This window comes from Lepisosteus platostomus, chromosome 11 (assembly GCF_059453375.1).
Source record: "Lepisosteus platostomus isolate fLepPlt1 chromosome 11, fLepPlt1.hap1, whole genome shotgun sequence".
NCBI classification, from domain to species: Eukaryota; Metazoa; Chordata; class Actinopteri; order Semionotiformes; family Lepisosteidae; genus Lepisosteus; species Lepisosteus platostomus.
The window spans coordinates 1,650,726-1,673,574 of NC_142621.1; the positions used below are offsets into that span (position 1 = coordinate 1,650,726).

The 22,849-nt window shown below is 43.8% G+C and overlaps 1 protein-coding gene across 6 annotated transcripts; it reads left to right on the plus strand.

The window, feature by feature from the left end:
* The first annotated feature begins 1,164 nt into the window (after nucleotides 1-1,164).
* brdt (bromodomain testis associated) lies at nucleotides 1,165-22,104 on the plus strand. 6 transcript variants are annotated; one of them, XM_088597717.1, is made up of 23 exons: nucleotides 1,170-2,008; nucleotides 6,825-6,964; nucleotides 7,394-7,474; nucleotides 8,223-8,502; nucleotides 8,939-9,076; nucleotides 9,601-9,721; nucleotides 9,834-9,964; nucleotides 10,333-10,698; nucleotides 12,533-12,661; nucleotides 12,888-13,073; nucleotides 13,459-13,661; nucleotides 13,786-14,069; nucleotides 14,239-14,355; nucleotides 14,444-14,569; nucleotides 16,704-16,762; nucleotides 16,976-17,138; nucleotides 17,638-18,006; nucleotides 18,313-18,419; nucleotides 18,819-18,954; nucleotides 19,091-19,221; nucleotides 19,807-20,009; nucleotides 20,469-20,613; nucleotides 20,757-22,104. In XM_088597717.1, the coding sequence occupies exons 4-23, from the start codon at nucleotides 8,308-8,310 to the stop codon at nucleotides 20,823-20,825; spliced, it is 3,378 nt and encodes a 1,125-aa protein (XP_088453843.1). In that variant the 5' UTR covers nucleotides 1,170-2,008; nucleotides 6,825-6,964; nucleotides 7,394-7,474; nucleotides 8,223-8,307; the 3' UTR covers nucleotides 20,826-22,104. The 6 variants fall into 6 exon arrangements, with proteins under 6 accessions (XP_088453845.1, XP_088453846.1, XP_088453843.1 ...); XM_088597715.1 differs by lacking the exon at nucleotides 6,825-6,964; XM_088597716.1 differs by lacking the exons at nucleotides 6,825-6,964; nucleotides 7,394-7,474.
* The last annotated feature ends 745 nt before the right edge of the window (nucleotides 22,105-22,849 follow it).

Genomic DNA, 22,849 nt, shown 5'->3' on the forward strand with positions numbered 1-22,849 from the left:
ATAGAAATGGGACCTGTAGGACAGCCTCCCGGGGCCTGTAAATTAATTTCGTCCAACAGTAACACATTCTTCAACTGCACGCCAGCCTGGTGGTCAGACCTTTAAAAGACACAAATGCAGCTCCAGGACTGTGACTCCTCCGAGCTCCTTGAGCGCTTTGCAGAGATCACATGGCCCAGCCTGCCAAACGGGGCCGGGACATAAGCCTGACAAAAACACCGCGGGATAAAAAAAAATCGAAAAGTGGGAAACCTTTTCATTGGAAAAAAAAAAACCCTGAGCAGAAAAAGATGACAAACAACAGGCCACAACAAACTGCATCAATTGGACGATTTACCTGCTTTACCTATGAATTTATTTTTATTTACTGTATTTTATATTTATTTTGTATTACTGTACGTATTCGTCTATTCTGATGTCTGTCTTTTTGCTTGTCTTGGGCATGCTGTAACACATCAATTTCCCTTCGGGATCAATAAAGTCTTATCTATCTTTAGGGAATAAGAACCTCCTTCTGTCCTGACGCACCCTCATGCAGGTGCTGCAGAATGACCCCCCCTGGTGGCCCAGCGGTAGAACTGCGGGAAATACTGTCCGTGTCACACGTGTGCTTCTTGTGGCCTGAGCCGAGACACCATTTAGTTCTCTACTGAACGTTTCCCCTGATTGGCACTGAGACACACTACATCTCGCCCTTTGCTGTTCCTTTTCTGTTACAGGTGAAAAAATATTTTTATCGCAGATTAATTTTTGGTCTGCAATAAATACATGTGTTCATTGAACTCTAGAGATGGGACTGAGGAACTGTCTTTTCTAACAATAAGGACCTGCGAACCCTTCTAATGCATTTGAGAAGTATCACATGCGACCTTTATTAGTCACAGTTCAGACAACACATCGACTCCACAGGATGAAAACTCCCCCTCCTTGTTTTTATTTGCATCTTCCTTTCTGTCCGTTTCTAAAATATGTTTTATTTTATATCACATTTTTATGCTCTGACTTTATTGAGTACACGTCGTCACTTTTTCGTGCATGCAACTTATTCAGACACAACACGGGCACTTTTCTAAACTTGTTTGTTTTTTTTAAATATAAACCGAATTAGTCGATCCGACAGATACCGAGCGCCTCCGAAAGCGGACTCGTCGGTTTCAGCCGCCGGGTGACGTCATGGCCCTGGGCTCGGCCCGCACCTGCGCCGTGGTGTGTCGCCGACAGAGTAGCGCATGCGCGGTGTGCGCCCCCCGTCCTGCCTCTCCAGCGGTCTGAGGCGCTGCGGAGCCTGGTGGTTACTGGCGGTGGTTATACAGTGGTTATACAGCTATAACTGGCTTCGGCGGAAAATGGGGGAGAGAAGCTGAGTTTTAAATGGAGGCGCTGTGTATTCCGAGAGGGCCTGGGCCCGGAGCTTCTGTCGGCATGGAAACCGGGTGGTGGAAAGTTCTGGAAGGGTCACGTGATTCCCCCCTCGTGGCGGGGGGTGACGCTTTTGAAAAAAATAACCCCGCGCGCCGGGGGCTCTCTCGCGACCGCGCTGTAACGGCCGGCGCGGCGGAGGCGACCGTGTCTCTTCAGCGCCGCCGCCGCCAAGCAGCGAGTACCGGGGGGGGGGTGGAGTGCGAAACCGGCGAAGGGGGGAAAGTGGTGTCTTTTCCCCTCCCCCCTTCTCTTTCGGTCGCTCCGTCCGGCGACAGGCGGCCCGGGTCCGGGAGAGAACGCGCAGCCGGGGCACCACGTGAGGGGCGCCGGCCAATGGGGGAGCGCGCTGCGCACAGGAGGGTATAAATACGGGGCAGCTGCTGCGGGATCCCGGCAGCCATAGAGGACCTCCGAAACACCCCCGGACCGCGGAGTGGCGACGCGCAACTTTTCACAATTAAACCGCAACAGGCCGCCTCTTCGCGCAGAATACCGGCGAGAGCCTGCGGGGACATCTCCGGCACAGGGAGGCGTCCTGTCTCAGTGCTGCGGGTATTTCACTCTGTGTGTCCACAGAGACGGAAAGGTAAATGATGAACAAACACATGAGCGGTTCCGAGCGAACCGTCGGGGCACAGTGTACTTATCCTTTTTTTTGTTGTTGTCGTTGTTGTTGCAGTTCGTTGTAATTTTTTTTTGAAAGCGAAAAATAACCTTAAGACTGAACGCTAATGTAATCAAACGGGGGGAATAAAAGCTACGTTGAAACGTAATACGTGCGTATTACTCGGGAAACATTTCCTGTCGCCATTTTGTTGTTGCTGGGTTTGGCAGGCAGGCGATGCTCTCTCGGAAAGAGATCATGGACGGTTTGAGCGGCGAAGTGCCGGTGTAATCTGCAGTTTTCGCTCTTTGCGTTGGGACTCGTACGAACCTTTTTTGGAACGAAAGTAGTAGATAAACGGGCTCTGGCTGCACGGACTCTGGTGTATTTCCTTGCGTAAGTAGTGGGGCAGCAGGGAAAATCCCTCTGATTTCATCATGCGGGTATGAGTCATGTAACCAGGGCAGAGGTGTGTGGACACAGCCGATTGCTGGCGTGTGCACACGTGTGTTTGTATTTATAGGCCACCCCGAAGCGTCCTTTTTACCTTATTGTATAAGCTTGAAACTCCTGTCGGTCGGCTCTGCGCATATTGTAACTGCCACTTCAAAAGTCCTGCTGTTTGTAGTGGTAGGCTTTAACGGGTTGTATGATGCTGTGCTTGTGTTCATTCGCCCTGGGCATGAATAATAATTCCTGAAGATCATTTCCGTGGTTGTGACAACAAGCCGGTGCCGGCATGAGCGGTTGCCCGTAGCAACGACGGTCAAGTGTACTTGTCTCTCCATGCCATTCTAAATCTGTGAATGTAATCTGTACCAAAAACGCATCTAGCCAATAAAATTTAACTTGACACTGTTTATTTTTCTAATTTATTTATTTTTTAAACTTGCCCACTGGGCAGCATCGCATTTCACAGCGGGGAAGCGGCGGGGGGGCTCATGTTGCTTTTAGACTGAATTCTGACAAGTGTGGATCGATAACTCTGTAACCGAGGGCTGAACACATCACCAGCTTTCAATCTGATTATGTAGTATTTATAACGTTAAGTGTTTGAGCATTTTATGGTTATGTATTGTTACATTACAATCCTGTGAGTTATTTACAGAACAGGCAGCAGGGTTTGTGTAGTAGGCAGTGTTTTGCACTCCTAACTGGACAGGTGTGAGTTTAAGTCCCAGGTATGCCCCTGCTGTTGTATCATTTAGTAGTGTATTTAATTCGCACTGTTTCTGCGAAATCCCCTTCTGTGTAAATGGGAGCAAATGTTAAGATGCTTGTAGATAAAATTAAGTCATTTTGGAATTGGAATAAATTGTAGAGCTTGTTCATTGAAGATGACTTCTATGAGGATCAGAAACATTATTTTTCTAACTTGTGGTAAGTGCATTTGGGAGAATATAGAGCAACATTGTAAATGTTAATCACATTATTGTTAGTTTGAAGATTGTTTTTGACATTGACATGTAACTTAAATTGCTCTTCAGTGTAAACCTGCCAGTCACGTTCCTGATCATCCATTTTTATAAAAACCCGTGAAGCTGCATAAGCTCTACATTTAAGGGATCTTCTGATATATTTAAAGCAGAGGTTTCTCTGAAACTGATCTACTGAATAAGTGTATTTAAACATAATCATAATTTGCCTTTCTTTTTGTGAAGTGCAGGTCTGACCTTGTGGATAACTGGAGTTCTTCAGTATGTGATGAATGTTTCATAATTGTATTGTATAGATTGTTACTTAAAAAAACTGTGGCTTCATCTGCTTGGTTCATGAATAAAGAGTTGGTTTGTAGAGACTGTTGTAATTACTGGGTGGTGTGGGTTTCATTCAGGCTTTAAATCGCATTACGATACAGAGTTGTACAGCCCTGAAGTTCAAAAAGGGTTCCAGTGGTAAGTGATTGTGGAAGGCATTTTAGATAAGGGGTCCAATTAAAAGCTATTGCAGTATTAAGCATTTAATTGTCTAAGGATAACCTGTTTAAGCCAAATCTACAAATGGGGCAGATGAGACTAGTTGTTAGTCTCAGTGTTGAGCAAAGGCAGGAGGAAGCTCTAAAACCTAGAGCAGAGGGGGAGGGGCGTTGGGCAGCATCTTGCCTGAAACCTGTTGGTGGTGGTGGGGCAGTTATATATAAGATTGTGGTGTAAAATTACAATTTGGAATGAAGTTTCTCAGTATTACTGAGGTGGATGCCTTGTAGAGTTTTGGGGCTCTAGTCCTAAGTGGGTTAAATTGTTAAACACGATATTCCATACTTTTCTCCAACACAAGTGTGGCATTAAAGTTCTCACTTGGCTTTGATGTTGTGCTTGGCCTTAAATGTGACCCAGATGGCTGTGCTTTGCTATATTTGTAATTCTGAGCCTTCAATCATGAGGCTGTTGGCCTTTTTTTAATTTGTGAATTGTGTGCTTGTATCACACGGTTCATTGTAGCAGACGAAATTGGTGCTGGTATGATGTGATTTCACATGAGTACTTGTTCTGGCTTCCTACATCAGGTTTGCTGTGAAGAGACTGACTTTCTATTTGCCAAATGTCAGGTATCACAAAAGCATAGCATTGGATATTCCTTTTGCCTGTTTTTCAGAAATAAGCAAAACCAAAAATTATCAGCAGTTCATCAAGTCCCTCTTAAATATGGAGCATTGCATTGGGTTTTTCCACATAATAATCTTGTATGTAAGATACATGTATCTGTACACTTCTTTGGAAGAAAATGCAGACAGGTAAGAAGAAATATAAGATTATACTTGTGTGCAGAATAGCAAGTAACTCTTCCGTTGTCTCTTGCATGGGGTCCCGGAAGTTAGTCCAATTGAGATCAGTAGCCCCAGCCTTGCTCCCAGGGGACACTGTTCCTAGATTTCGCCCTTGCTGAGTTCATCACAGCCCAATTGATTTCAGTTTTCTTCTTGGGGCATATTGGGGTATTTGCTTTTGGCTCTTAAGAGGCAAAATTGCCTTAGTAATTGATCCTGTACTCTTTCCTGGGTTTCAGAACTGAAATTACTCCATTGGACCTCTGCAGAAAGCAAAGCTTATTGTGTAAGTCTGATCTGTCATTCCAACTGGTCTGTTTCCTAAATTAACCACATAATGAGAGCTGTGGTTTTAAAAATAATGGTAATCAGGTGGAGGGGAAGGGCTGTATGCAAATGTTGCTATTGAAGTGGGTAAGTGTTTGAAAATAAGGAGTGTTGAAACAATGTTTAGACATTAAGTGTTAACTACTGGCTGTTCAGAGCTTATCAATGAACAGCAGCAGAAAATGGTCTCTGAGCAGTGGTTTGGAATCACCATTTTAGACACCTGTTACATTCAGGCTGCTTTTTTAGCATTGGAAAGTGTTTTTCTAATTTGATATGATGTATATAATCCATTTTACACCTATGTCATAAGAGTTTCACAGACGCCAGCTGGAATCACATTCATGAATTAATCTGTAGGTGGCACTGTTGAGCTTTTAGGCTTAAATACAATGTTACCTGTGAAGCATTGCATTATATGACTTTAAACGTTGTATTCTTCCTGCCAAAGGTCTCACGGGAATAAAACTACTGAACTGCAACTTCATAAACATTTCTTGTTTATGAAGACGTGTAAATTTGTTTCTGTTCCATCTCAAGATGCTGAACAGGAAAAGCCTATTATAGCAGGTTTGGTTTGTATAGCCCTTATACCACTGGAAACTTTAATGTAGCATAAATACCGTAAATAGTTACATTTGATGTGTTTTGTGATTGTTTTTCAGGTTTTCTGGATTCTTATGTGATGCAAAGCTTACTGTGACAAATTGTTAGGCTCAATAGAGTAAAATTGTACAGTGAAAGCTTCTTGAAAATAGTTATCCACATTTACAACTGAATCCAGAGGGGAAATGCTGAATGAACTATTATAGCATTTCTATAAGTGCTGATCTGACTTGACAGGTTCCAAACGAGAGGAGGCCATTTGGCCTGTTCATCCTGTCCAGTGGTCAGCAGTGAATTGATCCCCAGATCTCTTCCAGTCCAGGAGTTCAGGGTGTTGGCTTGAACAGCACGTCTGGGTAGCCTGTTCCACACTTCCTCAGCCTTTTGGTTGTGGAAGTCCTTTCATTTCCTGGTTTTAAATGCTCTTACACAAAGTTTCCACTTGTCCTCTGGTTTGTGTTTCTCTGTTCACTCTGAAGACATCCACTGGCTTGACTGTCAGTGCCTGTGAAAGTTCTGAATACGTGTTTCAGTTCCACTTGTAGTCTTCTCTGTTCAAGACTAAAAAAGTTTAGTTCAGCCTGTTAGTACAGGACATGACCTTCAGCCCTGAAATTAATCTGGTTGCTGTTTCCAGAGCACCAATATCTTTGTCCCATGTCACATGGTGACCATAATTCTTAAGGGTATTTTATATTTGGGGAAATGTAAGTGAATTATCAATGCAAAATGTTAGTTTTTTTAAACAGGCTCTGAACAAAATGCCAATGCTACACATCTTTAAGTTTTAGGAAGGGTGTAATTAATTGTATGTACTCTATAAATGTCTTTTGGCTTGTTCAGACACTGTCAGTGGAGTTTGATATGAAGGTGGGAACTTGTAGAATATGGCAGTTATTTTAAATAACTTCCACACATCATAGTATGCACAGAAAAATAAGCTTCACTGATTTATATATTTAAATATATTTAACCACTTCATGTCCCCATCTGAAGGACCAAGGAATATATAAATTCGAAAGTAAGTTGAACTTTTCATAAATAAAGCCGTCTACCTCCTGTCTCTACACACACAACTCTGTCTTCTGGTAACTTTAGAGCTGCGTGTAGAGGTCTCAAGCAGTTTCATTCAGGTTCTGTGAAGAGTCTAATGAGGCAGGTGCCCGAGTCAACTGAAACCGCAGACCCCTGAAACCAGCACATCCATGTCCCACATCTAAGACCTGCTTAAGGAAAAGGTACTCAATGATGGCACAAATATAGACTTTAGCTACATCAAAGAAGTTGTGATGTCAGTATTTTCCTACTCACTTCAAGAATAGAATTAGCGCAATAAACCATTAAGATCATGTCTGAATGTTAAGTAGAGAAACTATAAGGCACATCTAAATGTAAAAGAATGAGAAATTAAATTCTGAGTATTCTACCAGCAGTGGAAAAGGGGCTTTTCCTACATTGTGGAATTTAATCTTAAACAGATTTATTTGTGCCCTGGAAATTATTTTTCCCAGTGAGAGGTTCAGTGGGTCGGTGTTCTGGCAATTACAGGATTAAGGAGCTCTGTTAAGTGCAAATCTGTCATGATAAAGATGTTTTACAATCCGTTTTCCATAAATTATTTTTGCTCAGTCTTCCCTAACCCCTCAAAAGATATTTCTCTTTTGAAGGTGGATCCTGATGATGCAAAGGAATTAAAATGCTGCCAAAGTGTGCTCTGTGCACTTGACCTTTTTAAACGATACTAGCAGGTAATGCCGCTTTTAATACTTCATGCCAAGTATTTATGCTACTGGGCACTTTAAAAAAAAAAAACATTTGTTTCTGAAATCTCACCCTGGAGGTGTTGAATAATGAAGGGATTTTTTTGGTTTGCTTAAAAGTTCATTTTGGCGGTGTGGTTTATAGATTTCTCCCTGATTATCTGCATTGCCTTTGAACTCCCTCCACACTATTGGAAAGCCTGGTGAATGGAGCTTACATGCTATGTCCTGTACAGCATGGGGCTCAACTCCAGTCCCCGAGGGCGGCTGTCCTCTGGGGCTTTTAGGTATCTAAAGCTCCAGGGTCTTAACAGCAAGGAAAGGCTTCAGCTCATTCACATTAGACTCAGAGTAGGAGGAAACCACGAAGCCTTCTGGCCCCCTTAATAATAATATTATTAATAATAATAATAATAATTGTGTACACTTATATATAGTTTTTCTGGATACTCCACTCAAAGCATTTAACAGGTAATTGGGACTTCCCTCCACCACCACCAAAGTGAAGCATCCACCTGGATGATGCGACGGCAGAAAGCTCACCACACATAAGCTATCAGTGGGGAGGAGAGCAGAGCAATGAAGCCAATTCATAGAGGGGGATTATGGTCTGGAGTTGCGCTGTCCTGCTCTACTGGGTAAAGCTGAGTGTTAGTGTGCAGCCCACATCCATTGCTTTGTGTAGCTAATTGAAAGGTTTTAATGTCGAATTGTCACATGTCATTTCCCTTTTCAGGTTTGGGAGAACAAGTGCAAAGACGTATAAGTGACGACAAGAAGATCGCATTCTCGCCCGTCGGTGAAAACCCCGAGCCTTCAGGATGTCGTTTGTTAAAGCAGAACCCCCGCCCGTGGTTAAGAACCCTCCTCCTCCCGAGTACAGAAACCCCAGGAAGCCTGGACGCCTCACCAACCAGCTCCAGTACCTGCAGAAAGTGGTGATAAAGGCTCTGTGGAGGCACAGCTTCGCTTGGCCCTTCCAGGAGCCTGTAGATGCTGTGAAGCTAAACCTTCCAGTAAGAGCTGTTTCACAGTTGCCTGAACTTTCCATTAACTCTCGTTCATGATCTGCCAGAAGCAGTAGCTTGAATGGGGGGACACGATGAAGTTCCTCTTAAAATGGAAACTGACCAGGCAAGATTGGGAAGATGTGTGTGTGTGTGTGTGTGTGTGTTTTGTGATGTCTGCATTGTCAGTACTCAATTTGTGACCACAGTACGGGACATGCATGGCGTCCTTGTCGTCTGTATATTACATTTGTCGTAATACAGTTTAGGCGTGGAGGGGATGTTGCCAATTCAGGGCTGAACATGAAAGGCTGGTCAGACTTTTACACCATTGTTCCCACATGACTACGTCAATCGTTCTGAAAAATTTCCCCGAGGGTGGGCTTTCCTTGTCAGCCCTTGACGTGGTTTTACTTGGATTTATATATTTTTTATTCTTGCACAGGACTATTATACCATCATCAAGACACCCATGGACCTGAGCACCATAAAGAGGCGCCTTGAGAACAACTATTACTGGAAAGCAATGGAATGTGTGGAGGACTTTAACACGATGTTCACAAACTGCTATGTTTATAACAGGGTATGTGAGTGTTTAACCTTGCCTTTTCTTTAGGGATTAAGCAAATAGTCTTGTCTCTTTAGGATGCCTGCCTGAGATTTCAGGTTCCCAACAATTTCTGGATGTTCTAATTAGATGTTTTTGTCGGGTATTGGTGTAAATGTACGTTTTTTTACCCATAGTGTATTTTAACTTTTAAATTCTAAAATTTAGAATTGATTTAATGTCAAGGAAGTGAATGTGAAATTGTATGTGACGAGAGTTTATACAGTATATCATTTTTACTGCATGTTGAGCGTTTGTGTCTGTTATCCCTGTGATGTACTGGCGTCCTGTCCAGGGCGTATTCTGCCTTGCTCCCGTTGCCTGCTGGGATAGACTCCTGCTTCCCCGCCGCCGGAAATTGGATGAAGGTCTTTAATCATTAGCTGTGCTTCTTGACTTCCACACAGCAGGATACTACGCAGTCTCAAAGTGATGCAGCTGAATAGAGTCAGGATTATGGTGATAACACTGTGGATTGAAAACGTTCTGTCTCCCAACAGCCCGGAGATGACATTGTGTTGATGGCACAGGCCTTGGAGAAGCTGTTTCTTCAGAAAGTAGCTCAGATGCCTCAAGAAGAGGTTGAAATTACACCAACAGTGAACAAAGAGGGTGGAAAAGGTAGGATGCCTCTCCGGCAGGCACACATTCTGCAGTTTTGTTCCTGGTGGCGTGTCCTGTTGAGATGAAGGTCTTTAACTATTGGGTTGATGGTAGTCTTCGTGTTTTGCAGGTCTAACCAAGCTGAAGTCGCGGTCTCCTGTATCTGAGGTTGTATTCCAGCAGACGGTGACGGTGATTCCTCCGGATGCCCTGCGTGCCATCCCTTCTGCCCCTTTGATGCCAGCACAGCTCTCATCCAAAGTAAGTTTGTGGCCCGTACCTTTTCACTCTTCGTTGCACTTTTCCTGGATATTCTAGTTAGCTTTGGTTTTAAGAGGTATGCCAGGGAATTAGTGAGATTTGTTGACTGCATTTTCCCTTGTTGTCTCTCTCTTTATGGTACTACACTGCCTCTACAATGTAGTGCTGTAAGGCAATGGAATTTTGTGTGTTTCTATATCATTTGCTAAATCCTTGCTCACGCAGGTTAAAGAAAATTACAGTGCAGCATGTAGTTTAAGTAGCCGTTTCTTCCAGTGAGTTCGAAAGAAATGATGAGGGTGAAACATTAAATTAAAGGAAATGTTAAATTCTTTTGTGGTGTTCAGTGAAAGTGTTTGTGGTTTCAGATCAAAAAGGGGGTTAAAAGAAAAGCAGACACTACAACTCCAGCTGCGTCTGTTGTCACGAGCTGTGAGTCGTCGCCAACGCCTGCTGAGCCAAAGCCTTGCAAACTGGCTTCAAGAAGAGGAAGCGGTCGACCCATCAAACCTCCAAAGAAAGACCTGCCCGATTCTCAGCAGCAGCATCAAGTTGGGAAGAAACCCAAACTGTCAGAGCAGCTCAAGTGCTGCAGTGTAATTCTGAAGGAGATGTTTGCAAAGAAGCACGCAGCCTATGCTTGGCCTTTCTACAAACCTGTCGATACAGAAACACTGGGACTGCATGATTATCATGACATCATAAAGCACCCAATGGACCTTGGCACTATCAAAGTAAATGTCTCTTCTGTCACATGTTGCAATGGTCAGGGAGATGGGGATGCCTCTTCTTTTGAATTAAATGAACATTTTCAGAGCTACAGTGCCCTCTAAACGTATTGGGATAGTAAAGTCTAAACTGGATATTCATTATGAACTCGGACAGTCAGTTCTCAAGGAACAAAATAAGTAAAACGCCTGAGTATTTTCTTGTTAATGGGTGTTTCAGTTTTGCTGTCTTGAGTCACTTAAACAAGTGGATAGTGTTGAACCTTTGTTTAAAATGACTGGGACAGGTGTCTGTTGTCCAGGTTTTTGTTGTTGGGTAATTAGGCAACTTAAAGAGCTAATAACATGTTATTTGTATTGCTGTTACTTTAGTGTTTGTAAGCCTAAAGAAGAACACCAAAATGAAAGCCAAAGAACTTTGTTATAGAAAACCAGGCAAGGTGATCCTTAAAGAAAAAAATCACAGTTAAACTGAAAACGGAATCAACAATTTGGAGTATAAAAAAAAAAAACAGGTCTCCTTACCAATCATCCTAGACCAGGTCAACCAAGAAACACATCCAGTAGTTATTGACAGAAAAAAATATCTGATCTTTCAAGGAAAATCCAAAAACACTGTTGGTGACATCCAGATTGCAGTGAGAGTATCGCCCACACCCACACTTGCAGAAGACTGAGACAGCGGGATTACGAAGGCGACACCACAATCTGTAGACCGCTCACTGGCAGCCAGGACAGAGAAGCCAGTTTAGTGTTTGACGGGAAGCACAGAGGTGTTGTGGAACAGTGTGGACAGGTGAGGCCAAGGTCAGCCTTTACCATGGCAACTGAAAGGTTACGGTGCAGAAAAAGAAAGGAATTGCAGACGCCCCACAGGAGACCTCTCTGGCCAGCACTGCAGTGACCCTGAGCACAGCGCCAGGGCAAGCCATGAGTTCACCCGCGGCACGAAGAGGGAAATCCTGAAATGGCCACAGCAACCTCAAGACGTGAATTCCATTGAACGTGCAGTTGATACAGATGTAAGACCAAACAGCGCAAGAAAACCTAGAGAGCTCAGTATGTTGCTAACTGAAGTAGTTATTGTCTCAAAGGAGCATGTACTGAAAGGGAACGTGCCCCAGTACTCATGGCCCCTTGGATGGACACAAGTGTATTTTTGCTATGATGTGCTCAAATGCATGAATGTAATTACAGTCAACTAAAATGTTTATTGTATTCCTTGATGAAAGCATCTGGTTAAAAATAAGTTATGGCTTTGTTGACCCAATACATTTGGAAGGCACTGTATTTTTAGTGAAGGAATGGCAAGCTTGATACAGAAATGTGCATTTGAACAAAACTTGGTCAATTTAAAAATTACTTATTGCTTCTTAGTTGGTCTTGACAGGTCTTCCTTGTACATAAATGGATCTGCAACCATCAAACTTGATTTTGAAATCCTTGTGTGACTGCGAAATCGGTGACTTATGTGGGTTTTGGCTAATTAGCTGCAATCCTTTGAAGCCTGATGTTAAGCATCTAGGACTTCATATTGGTTTCCTTTTACTTAAAGGCATTTAATCACTGTAGGGTTCTTGGTAAAGACATCAACTGGAATTTTTTTTGTATTTACTTAACTCTCTCCAATTTCTAAAACGCGAACCTTGAATTGAAGTCGGCTTCTGGTCCCGTTATAAGTAAAATCTTCCTTATTTGAAAATCGACATAGCTGACTGAAAATCCAGTTGTATGTATCATAGTTGTTGATGGCAGTATCGTTTTTCTTTTTGGCCTGGCGTTGTTAAGAAAGAAAGTGGTAAACTGTGTTCTGTTCTCTTGTTTTTTGTTTTACTTCTAGAAAAAGATGGATGACAGAGTTTATAAGGATGCCCAAGAGTTTGCTTCAGATTTTAGGTTAATGTTCTTGAATTGCTACAAATATAACCCTCCAGGCCACGAGGTTGTGGCAATGGCAAGGAAACTTCAGGTACGTCCTAGGTGCTTGCGTTTTGCATGCTGTTCGAAAGGCTGGATCTTCTTTCGTCAGACCCGGTCCGATTTATGTGTGTTTTTTATTTTTGTGTTCCTAATTTGAAATTCATTGTTTAAAGGGCCTTTCATCAAAGTTAATTCTTAACGAATGCTGCCGTTGAACGTTGGCAGTTCAGAAGAGGGGCTTGCGATGACTCGGGGTTTCTGACTTCTCTTGCCAGGACATGTTTGAGATGCGGTTTGCCAAGATCCCGGCCGGGGCTGCGGAGAGGGCGCCCCCCGCGCCCCCCGTGCCAGACGAGAGGGAGAGCTCCTCGAGCAGCGACAGCGACGGCTCCTCGGACTCCGACAGCTCCTCGGACGCGGAAGAGGAGAGAGCCCAGCGCCTAGCTCAGCTGCAGGAGCAGGTACCCCAGACCGGGGAGCACGCCAGTGTTCGTCATGAGCTAGTCCTGTTTGCCAGTTAACTGTGCTATAGCAGCTGTTGTCTGCTCCAGACTGCAGGGCCCGGAAGCCAGAAGGAAGAGCAGTGCCAGTAATGGCTGTAGTGCCGATATGGAGATGGGTTGAGTTTGAACTGAGGGACAGTAGTGTTTACATGAGTGTGAAAGAGCAGAAAATAGGTGCATTTCCTCTCCTTCCTTCGTGGTTTTTCTGAACCGAGAAGCGTTTGAATAAAGCATAGTCATCTTAACTTTTCAGCAACATTTGTGGTTTGGCAGCTTCTTTTACGTTTATGGGGTACAAATGCAGCCATTGAGAAACTTTCACGAATTTTAATTTGGCTTGCAGCTGAAAGCTGTGCGAGACCAGCTGCAGTTACTGTCCCAGGCTCCCCTGCTGAAACCGAAGAAGAAGAAGAAAGAAAAATCAAAGAAGGAGAAGAGGAAGAAAGATAGAGACAGAAGAGAACTGTCAAGAAAAAAAGGTTATGGGGACAAAAAGAAGCCAAAATCGAAAGCCCAGAAGATGTCCAGTAAGGGATCTTTGGAAAGGTAAGTTATTCTGTTGAGAGAATCTTTTTGCACGTTGTGCTATGAGAAGAGCCTTTGTCCTGAGGCTCTTTCATATGAGGCGTTTTTGCCATTTTAAAAGGGTGTTTTGTATTTGTGCCCGAAGTAAGAAGAGCAAGGTGCCGGGCATGCCCTGTGATGCAGAGGAAGAGGAGCCAGCTCTCCCCATGACCTACGATGAGAAGAGGCAGCTGAGTCTGGACATTAACAAGCTTCCTGGCGACAAGCTTGGAAAGGTTGTTAATATCATTCAGTCGAGAGAACCCACGCTGAGAGACTCCAATCCAGAGGAGATTGAAATAGATTTTGAAACCTTAAAACCCTCGACGCTGAGAGCCCTCGAAAGATACGTCATGACCTGTCTGAGAAAGCGACCGCGCAAGCCGAACCGTAAGTCCTTCGCTCAGACTCGCCTGGCATGTGCACCCCGCGCCGCGGTACCCCACGCTTCACAGGGCGCGGCGCGCCGTCCGAGCAGGAGCCACCTGCACGCGAGCACTGTATCTTAATGGCTGTTTTTTTGCCCCCTTTTTTTTTTTCCTGTTCCTTTCTGGAGTAGAGAAAAAATCCAGCAAGTCACAAGAAGCGCTGCAGTCGGAGAAGAAGCAGGAGCTTGAGAAACGCCTGCAGCATGTGGGCGAGCGGCTGAACCCGGCGAAGAAGCCCAAGTCTCAATGTACGTGTGCTGGGCCTCTGACTCCGCCTGCGCGCCCGTCCGCGTCCTCCTGCGTCCTTGTGCTCACTGGTTCTTGCTTACCCCACAGGTGAGGAGGCGGCCCCCCCTAAGGGACTGCAGGGACCCTCTCAGCTGAGCGACAGCAGCAGCTCCTCGAGCTCTGACAGCAGTAGTAGTGATTCTAGCACTTCTGATAGCAGTGACTCTGAATCAGGTTAGATGTCCTCTTCAGCACTTACCTGTCGATCAAAGTGCGCCCGCCTTTTATTACCAGGACTGTTTCCCCTGTTCCCTGCTACTAAGGAGCGAAAGCAAAACCTGTTTACCTGGATGCATCCCTTAAGCAGAATATGTCACGGTTAAACCTGCTGGCAAACCAAATACTTGAAATCAAAGTACGTTTTGAGTTTGTTTTTTTATATATATATACCCGCACAGGTACAAATTTATTTTGCACCCTCTGTTACATTTTCTTAAGTGCAGTAGTTACCTGTAGTTCTTCAGAGATAAGCTATGTTTCTAATTGAAATGTGGAACCTAAATTCCTTCTTTTTTTTGTCCATTAGATATGTATCGGGTGCTATATTTTTGTTTTATTCATGTTAAAATTGTGGTTAAGATTACTGTATCTTTTTTTTTTTTTTGCGTGAAGGGACAATAGTTTGAATATGTGCAAAGTTTGAAATGAGGGGCCAGCTAGCCAGCCATGCAGGACAATTGCGTCCTCAGCACTCCAGCAAATATCACAAGTTTTTACACCTCAGCTTTTGCCATTAGTTTGGCGTTATGCTTGTGAAGGCTGCAGATACCTGTAGTCTTGTTTTTTGGTTTCAAATGTCCAAGCATCTGAAAGTGAATTTGAGGAAGGTAACACACTATTTCCCTTTTCCATGTACTGCGTTTTAGAATCATAATGCTGTGTGTATCACAGGAAAAATAAGCTATTTTTGTAGTTAATATTTAAAATGTTGTGAATTGTTCTTTCTTTCAACCCCTGCATGTAAGGCTTTGCTGGCTCTCAGTTTTAACTGCAGCACTAAAGCTTAAATTGTTTTCAGTCTGTAGCTTTACTAATCATTTAATTGATTTTTAATTGTAATTAAAGAAATTTGTATAAAATTGTGTACTAGGTATTTGTAAGAAATTTTATTTGTAAATGCTCATTTTTTGTAATGTTCTCAGATATTTTGTTTATACGTATATATATATATTTTGTACTTGTTTCTTTTTTCAACTAGATTGTAAACTGAATGCAGGGAGTGAAGGAGTAGGACCAAGTTAATACTGTAGGTTACAGTAATTGTCCTGCACAGAACTGCATTCTGTAGCTTAAGTGTTTTTGTTTCATTTTTACCTAAAAAGGTAACCAGTTTACTCCTACACCTTGGTGTTCAACACCCAGAAGTTCAAATAAACAACTTTTGTAGAATATCATTGTTGTCTTACATTTTAAAAATTAGGTGTCAGACTTTCGTGGAGAAAATGTTTTTGTTACTCAGTGGTTTTCCCCTTAGTAGACTTCAAGAATCCAAACCATACTACAAAGGGTTTCAGGATCATCACATTCATTGGTGCCCAGATATTATCTTTAGTTAATTTTAGTTACATTTTTCATGATAAACAGACCATGATATAGAAAATGAGAAAATTGATTGCCAGATCAAAAAGCACAGACAGTGAAATAAATACATTCCATTTTAGTTTTAATTGAAGGTAAGTTTTATTTTATTTTGACTGGGCATTTGGCATTGAGTGTAGTTTGTTTTAAGTTTCAGCTTTTCTAAAGCAATCTCATTTTGGCAAGTCCAACTTTGTATTGTAGACTACCCTGGGTAAGACCTTATGAATATGCTGTGTATTGAAAAATATATACAGAATATCCCTTCCCCCTTCAAATGTTGATCTAACAAGACAAACTTCACCACCATCTTAATCTCGTAATTCTAGACATTAATACCCGAGATTTAAAATTGGATAGTGGGTCTGTACATTCCTCCATTCTTTTACATAAATGTTTTTGGTTTAAAGGTTTTGCTTTTAAGTACAAGATTTTGCGGTACTGAAAATAAATTGTTGTAGACAAACATGTTTTATTAGGCTTCATAGTATAAAAACATCTCAAAACATTACCCAAAGAGAGTCATGCTTCCTTTTTCAAGGTTAAAATGAATGAATTCACACCTTCTCCTTGATCTTTTGAAGTTCATCTGTGAAAACATATAAACAAGTGTTTAAAATGTAATGCTAAGTTTATCCTTTACTATATTGAAGTGATCTGTCCAAACAATACAGATTTCTTTGCCTGTAATGTCATGAACGCAACTTAATTGTTCCACTTTTTCTTACAGAACAGAAAAAAATGAAGCAAAGCAACACAGACATCACTGATGTCAAAATTATAAAAAAGGTAAACAAACTGAGCTACGGATTCCGTGTAATCTGTAGCTTGGACTGTTAATGTCGGTGTGCTAGGAATGTGTACCTTTTTTAAAGACAAATTTTGAAGATGGTCATCTACTTGATGGCGTAAAAACAACAAAAGAATTTGTAAATATTTGAATGTGGCAAATGTGCTTGCTTTAAGATGAAATCTTAGAATATAATGTATATTTTCAAACAGGAGGTAAATCAGATGACCACTTCTTTGTGGAATTCTGCTATCAAGAGGCACACTGAACCTCAGACTAAAAGCAACTCGCAGCCCACAGTAACACAGTCGAAACAACCAGAGCTAAACACCTCCCAGCCTCTGCAGCACGAAGAAATAACTGTATCACCTCCAGGTAACAACTGCTTTTGAAAGTTTCCCCCACCGGAGTCCCCACAGATTATCATGGAGGGAGGAAGTCTGGGGTCTGAAGTGCTGGGAGAGCGTGTTGCCAAGATATGAGGCTTATTCATTAAGTGGTGGAGAACTTAATACTTAAAAGAGGCAATTTTAAGTGCTACTGTAAGTGGTTTCCTGCAGTTGGACTTATACAGTATGTACAGGTATGACTTTGTCTTAATTGAATCTGATAAATGTTTTTTCAATTAAGCAATTATAAAGAAAGTAGCATTTATATTCCATTGATTCATAGAACCATCTATTTTGTGGTGTTTCTTTTCTTAAAATTACTTTAGATCTGTTTTTGCAACTTTTCTTTCTCTGTAAAAAAAAAAATGGTGGTTGTTGTTGTTTTGTCAGTCTCAGTTGGCCTGCAGGCCCGTTCACTGACCACCTTGAAGGGTGTCTTTTCTTTTTGTGGGGTTTTTAGTATTTTTTTCTGACTTTCCTTTTAGCCTTACACACCAGACTGCCACCACAGCCGTCAAGACCTAGTGCCAAAGCAACGCCCCTACCTCTTAAACACGGGGTGTCTTCACTGCAGGCAGACTCGCCCCCACAGCCGCCCGAGCCTGCCAGCGCGCTGCAGGAAGCAGTCAGACACCCCCAGAGCTCGCGCTTGCCGTCTAGTGGCAGCGCGTTGTCGCAGGCGGCCCCAGACCCACACTCGCATTTCAGTCCTCTGCCCCTGCTCCAGTCACCTCTGACCCAGCCACAACCCACCCCTACGCCACTCCTCCAGTCTGTGCCCCTGCCTGGGCACTCGGGTTTTGCCCATCTAACCAGTCCACCTCAGAATCCTCCCACTAGGGCACAAGGTGAAGGTAAGAGGGTCTCGGTGTCTGTCACCAGCGTCCTACATATTTTAAGCCCTCAGCTGTGCCTTTCAATCAATTCTCCAGTTTTTTTCGCTGCTTCCCCTCTTATTTTGGCCTTTCCGGTTCTCCTTTCCGCCCTCTGTATCGCTTTGCCTCCGGATGCGAGCCCGTCTTGCTTTGTGTTCCCGGCTTGCGCGGAGCCCTCGCGCGCCTGGCCCCTGCTTTGCATGAAGTAGCATGAGGCAGCCCGCGCAGTCGCTGCCCGCTCCGGGGCCGGTTTTTAAAGCTGTTGCCTCCGTCTGTGTCTTGCAGGGATGTCTTCGCTCTTGTCCCCTTTGAGCTCCCCGCTGGGGCCACAGGGGCCACAGCAGCCTCCCAGCACGCCCCCGAATCCTGCGTTAACATGTAGAGCCGTGGAGGTGGGCAGAACGACTTCTCTTCTGCTGTTTCCTAACGCCGTTGGCAGAACGTTTCAACGCGCGGTAACAGTGGGGAAAGCGGTCTGGCATGCATGAAATTCCTGGCTCTGTGAAGTTGTTTTTAAACTGCTTAACAATAATTCTTGATCTCTTGAGTCAGTGGTTTCACAAGGTCCTACCACAAGGTCCTACCTAGCGTTGCTCCCCATATCTTGTAGAGACATGCGCTTCCAAGGCTCGTGTGGTAACAGGAGTTGACCGGCGAACTTCACACTCATGTTCTTTTCCTTTATAGGCTCAGTAGCGCTAAATCAAAGGGGTCATGAAGTGTGGTGTTTTAACAACTGTATCGGTTTCTTGTCTAGTTCATTGATTTAACAGCTGCTTTGTACTTTCCAGGGCCCGATGCTGTCCCCCCTTCCGGACAGTCTCCTGTGTCCTGTGAGGGAAGAGCCACAGCACAGCCTGCTGGAGACGGCAGGAAGTGAGCAGCTTGCGGGAGAGCGTGGGGCCCAGTCGCCACAGAGAGCATCTAGTAAGACCGCCTGTAGCTCGGCAGCTGCTCCAGATGACCGTTTCCAGTGTTGTGGGCAAAATATTTTATTTTTTTCCATTTGTCCGACAGTCCCGTCAACTCTGAAACTCCACATTCTGTTTTTTTGTTTTCCCAGGTTCCTGTCCGTCCGAGGGGAGTGAGGGGGAAAGCAGTGATACTGGCCGACCAGCCACTCGTGTGACGCAGCCCAGCGCTGCTGCTGACAGACCCCCTCCAGACATGAGACCTTCCCTCGCCCCCAGAAAAGTAGGTTACAGCTCGCCCGCCTTTCAGTCTGCTCCTCCGTTTCTTCCCTCCCGTCTGTCAAGCCCGCCCTCTACAGAAAGACAGGTCTTCATGCAGGCTGTGCTTGGAAGAGGCTCTGTCCTTCGTGCCATGTTGTGCAGCTGAAACCGGTTCCCTCCTTCTTTGCGGCTCTCGTGTAGCCCAGGCAGTCGTGCGCGGGCACTCTGGACTCCTAACGGGAAGGTCGTTACTGTCGTGCCCCACGCAGATTGCTCCAGTGAAGGGCTGCACTCAGTACTGTCAGTGGCTGCAGATGCCAGTTGCATTAGATAAGCTTGCCAGCTAAATATTAATTCCCATTAGTGGTTTGTGTACTAAGATGTACCAAGTGCCTAATATAATCTTAATACGAAGTATTTTTCCTGGTAATAGTTACGGAAGAAAAACTATTGACTGTGATTACCTACTGATCTGCCCTGCCACTGATGTTGCATTAACGTAAAAATTGTCATTCTTATTTTTTAATTGTGTTTGGAGGAAAAATAATTGTATCAGGCCGGGACCATTTCTCATGTGAGTGTGACATGTGCCTATATGCTGTTTTAGGACATTGTTTTGAGGAACGCAGATTCCTGGGCCAGCCTGGGCAAGATGGCGTCTGCCACTCCGTCTATGATCAAGTCTTCGAGCGAGAGCTTTCAGCAGTTCAGGAAGGCTGCTATGGAGAAGGAGGAACGAGAGAGAGCTCTGCGCAGGCTGCAGGTGGAGCAGGCTGGGAGAGAGAAGAAGCCTGTCCCTGAGCAGCCAAGGTATTGTTGGGGTGCAGGTGTTTGGCACAGACTCCAGATGGGGAGTCCCACCGTGAGCTCAGCATAGACTCATCTGTCATGTGTCTGGAGCTGCTCTACGTCCACGTGTTTACAGTTTGGTACAGACGTTCAGATGCGAGTTTTGCTAATAGTAACGTTTTCTGTTGTATTGAGGTTGGGCAGGGTATAACTCTGAGCTGATTTTATCCCTTGACTTAAGTTCTCGTTAGTACAGCAATCGCCTCACTTAGTATGCGCATTAATACTTATTAATAATAAGTAAAAGATTGTTTTAAAACCTGGATTTTTATAAAAGAAAAAATGCCTTCTAGTTACAGTATTTAAAAGGCGCTTGCTGGCCTTTGACTGTTATTTGGATGCGATTGTGCGAGTGAGTCCTTGCGTGGTGTCGAGGGGCTGTGTGTACCCCAACACTGAGGCGACCCGGTGCTCTTCCAGGGACCCGGACAGGGAGACGGCCGTTGAGAGGGTCGGGACCCCGCCAGGCCCCGAGGCGCCGAAGCAGGAGGCGCCCCTGTCCTCTGTGGACCAGGAGAGAGAGAGGGCTCGGAGAAGAGAGCAGGAGCGAAGGAGGAGGGAGGCTGTAAGTGTGCAGGCAGCCGGGTTGGCTGAAATCCACCTGCTGTGGAGTGTTCTGCCCCCCTGCGGAGCCGCTCGGTCATTTTTCAGAACTGGGGCTACAGGGTCGAGTAAAACAAACAAACAAAAAAACTGTTTCTTTTGCAGATGTCCGGCATCATTGACATGACTCTGCAGAGCGACATCATGGCGACGTTTGAGAAGAACCTTTATTGAAGGGGGGGCTGACGGGGCCCCTGCTCCCCGGGGTTCGAGACGGGCGCACTGCACGCCGCTGCGGGTTTGTCTCCGAGCAGCTCCTGCTCACCGAAGGAAACGGGTCATTAGACGCTTGCTGCGTCACTTCATCGTCCGGTTCTAGTTCCCTTGTATTATAGTGTACAGTGTAATATAACTGTGATTGTGTGCACAGAAACCGAAAAGGACCACACTTTCATTATCTGACTTTGCCTTTTTTTTTTGTGGAGGTGATATTCGGTTGCTCTCCAATACTTGCACCGATGTTCTGTTAGCGAGTTTATAAGCAGCCATAATGGAGTGACCAGCAAACGAAAAGGTTTTGATGGGGTTTAAAACACAGTAGCTGGGAGATGATTCCCCCCCTTCCTTGTCATGCAATGTCTTGTTTGTTCTTAAGTCTTTTATTTAGAACAATTAAGGATTTTAGAGCCAGGATTGCATACCTTACATCAATTTACATTCCACTTTTTTCCCTTAATTGCTGTATAACTTCCAGTTTTTGTATTGGTAGTAATGACATGTCAAAAGTATAATAGTGTTAAATATTTGTATATAATTTAAAACCATTTTTCCTCATCCTTTCTCTGTTTCAACACTGCTTATGCAGTGTCTGAAATGTGGAAGAAGTCTGTGTTTAGCTGTTCTTAAACTTGAATGACTGCTAATCAACAGATTTGCTTACTATACATATTTAAGTGAAGGAATGTCCTCTGCGATATTGTTTGCTGTAACACCAGATTAAATATTAAAGTAGTAATGTTTTGTCCTACAATAATCCTTAAAATTTGGTACCTGGAAGTGTTTAATTTATTCACATTAAATATTTTGCCAAATGTTGGTCTTGATACTCGGGAGTCTATTTTAAAGGCTTCTATCTTCTTTCTCGGCCTGAGTTTCTTCATGAAAGTTTAAGGCCATAAACTGATCTGCTTACTCGTATCAGTTTAGGTGGTGTGTGCCAGAGTACGTATCGCTCAGATCTCTAAATTCAGAAAGATATTAGATACTTAACATACTGTTTGTCCTATTATCTTCTGCATTTGTTATGGTATAGAAACTTGAAGATGTGAAGCTTGATATGTTTGACTTGTTATTCAGGGTAATATGCTTCTTACTTCTGTTGTACTGCTACTACAATAATACTTCTGTAAACATCAAGACATGAGAGAGCATGACTAGACTATATGAAGAACTAATATAATTTTGAAGAAAAATCACAGTATATGGAGAAGTCCATTAAAATATTTTCAGTAAATCCCTTTGTCCTTGTATCTGTTCTGTGGCATCTGCTACTCAAGTCAAGTGTTAATGTGGATTTTGAAATGGATTTATTGCTATTTGCATTGTATGCAGTATTGCGCGCACACACACACACTTGTCTGTTTTGTGTACAGTGTTATACAGTCATGAACTGTTTGGAGAATGGAAGTGGAAAACCAACAGCTGAGTATGTTAAATGGGACTGTATTGTGACTGAAGACCGATGGCTTTTTTGCCACCTGTGCTCACAACTTCCCCACGCTGGAAAGTATAGATCCAGAAGTGGAAAAACTCCCAACACCTCCACAGTGAGGTGCGTTTCAGTGCCGCTGCTAGGTTGGCAAAGACTTGCACAAGTCTGTCCAACGGAAGAAGCTTCTGTGCTCGGACTCCCCTAGAACTGATCGGCGCTTTTAGAAGAGCTTTTCTTCCTGCTGTCGTCCTTCCTCCGGTGGCAGAGGAACTGCACCATTGCCCCTGGCTCTGGCTCTGCATCACTGAACACCTGTGAGGAACTGTCTTTGACTACACTGGCCGCTGCTCTGTCCCCGACCTCTTTCCCATTCATTTACAGCTGTTTTTGTTCATTGCAAGAGTCAGTGAAGAAAACCAATACATTTCCTTCCTAAGGCTTAATGCAGAACGGGTGTGCTGACGATGACCAAATTTTCCTCGGTTTAATGTTTGTATTCTCTCTGCCAAGATGTGTAATCGTGACGCTTTACAAAGTTGTAACTATG

What these genes read in the sequence shown, in the direction of transcription:
- brdt (XM_088597717.1), top strand. Translation starts at nt 8,308, where the DNA reads ATGTCGTTTGTTAAAGCAGAACCCCCGCCCGTGGTTAAGAACCCTCCT. An exon ending in GAAGAAGCCCAAGTCTCAAT is followed by an intron (nt 14,356 to 14,443) that starts GTACGTGTGCTG and finishes CTTACCCCACAG; the next exon opens with GTGAGGAGGCGGCCCCCCCT. An exon ending in CTTCCCTCGCCCCCAGAAAA is followed by an intron (nt 19,222 to 19,806) that starts GTAGGTTACAGC and finishes ATGCTGTTTTAG; the next exon opens with GACATTGTTTTGAGGAACGC.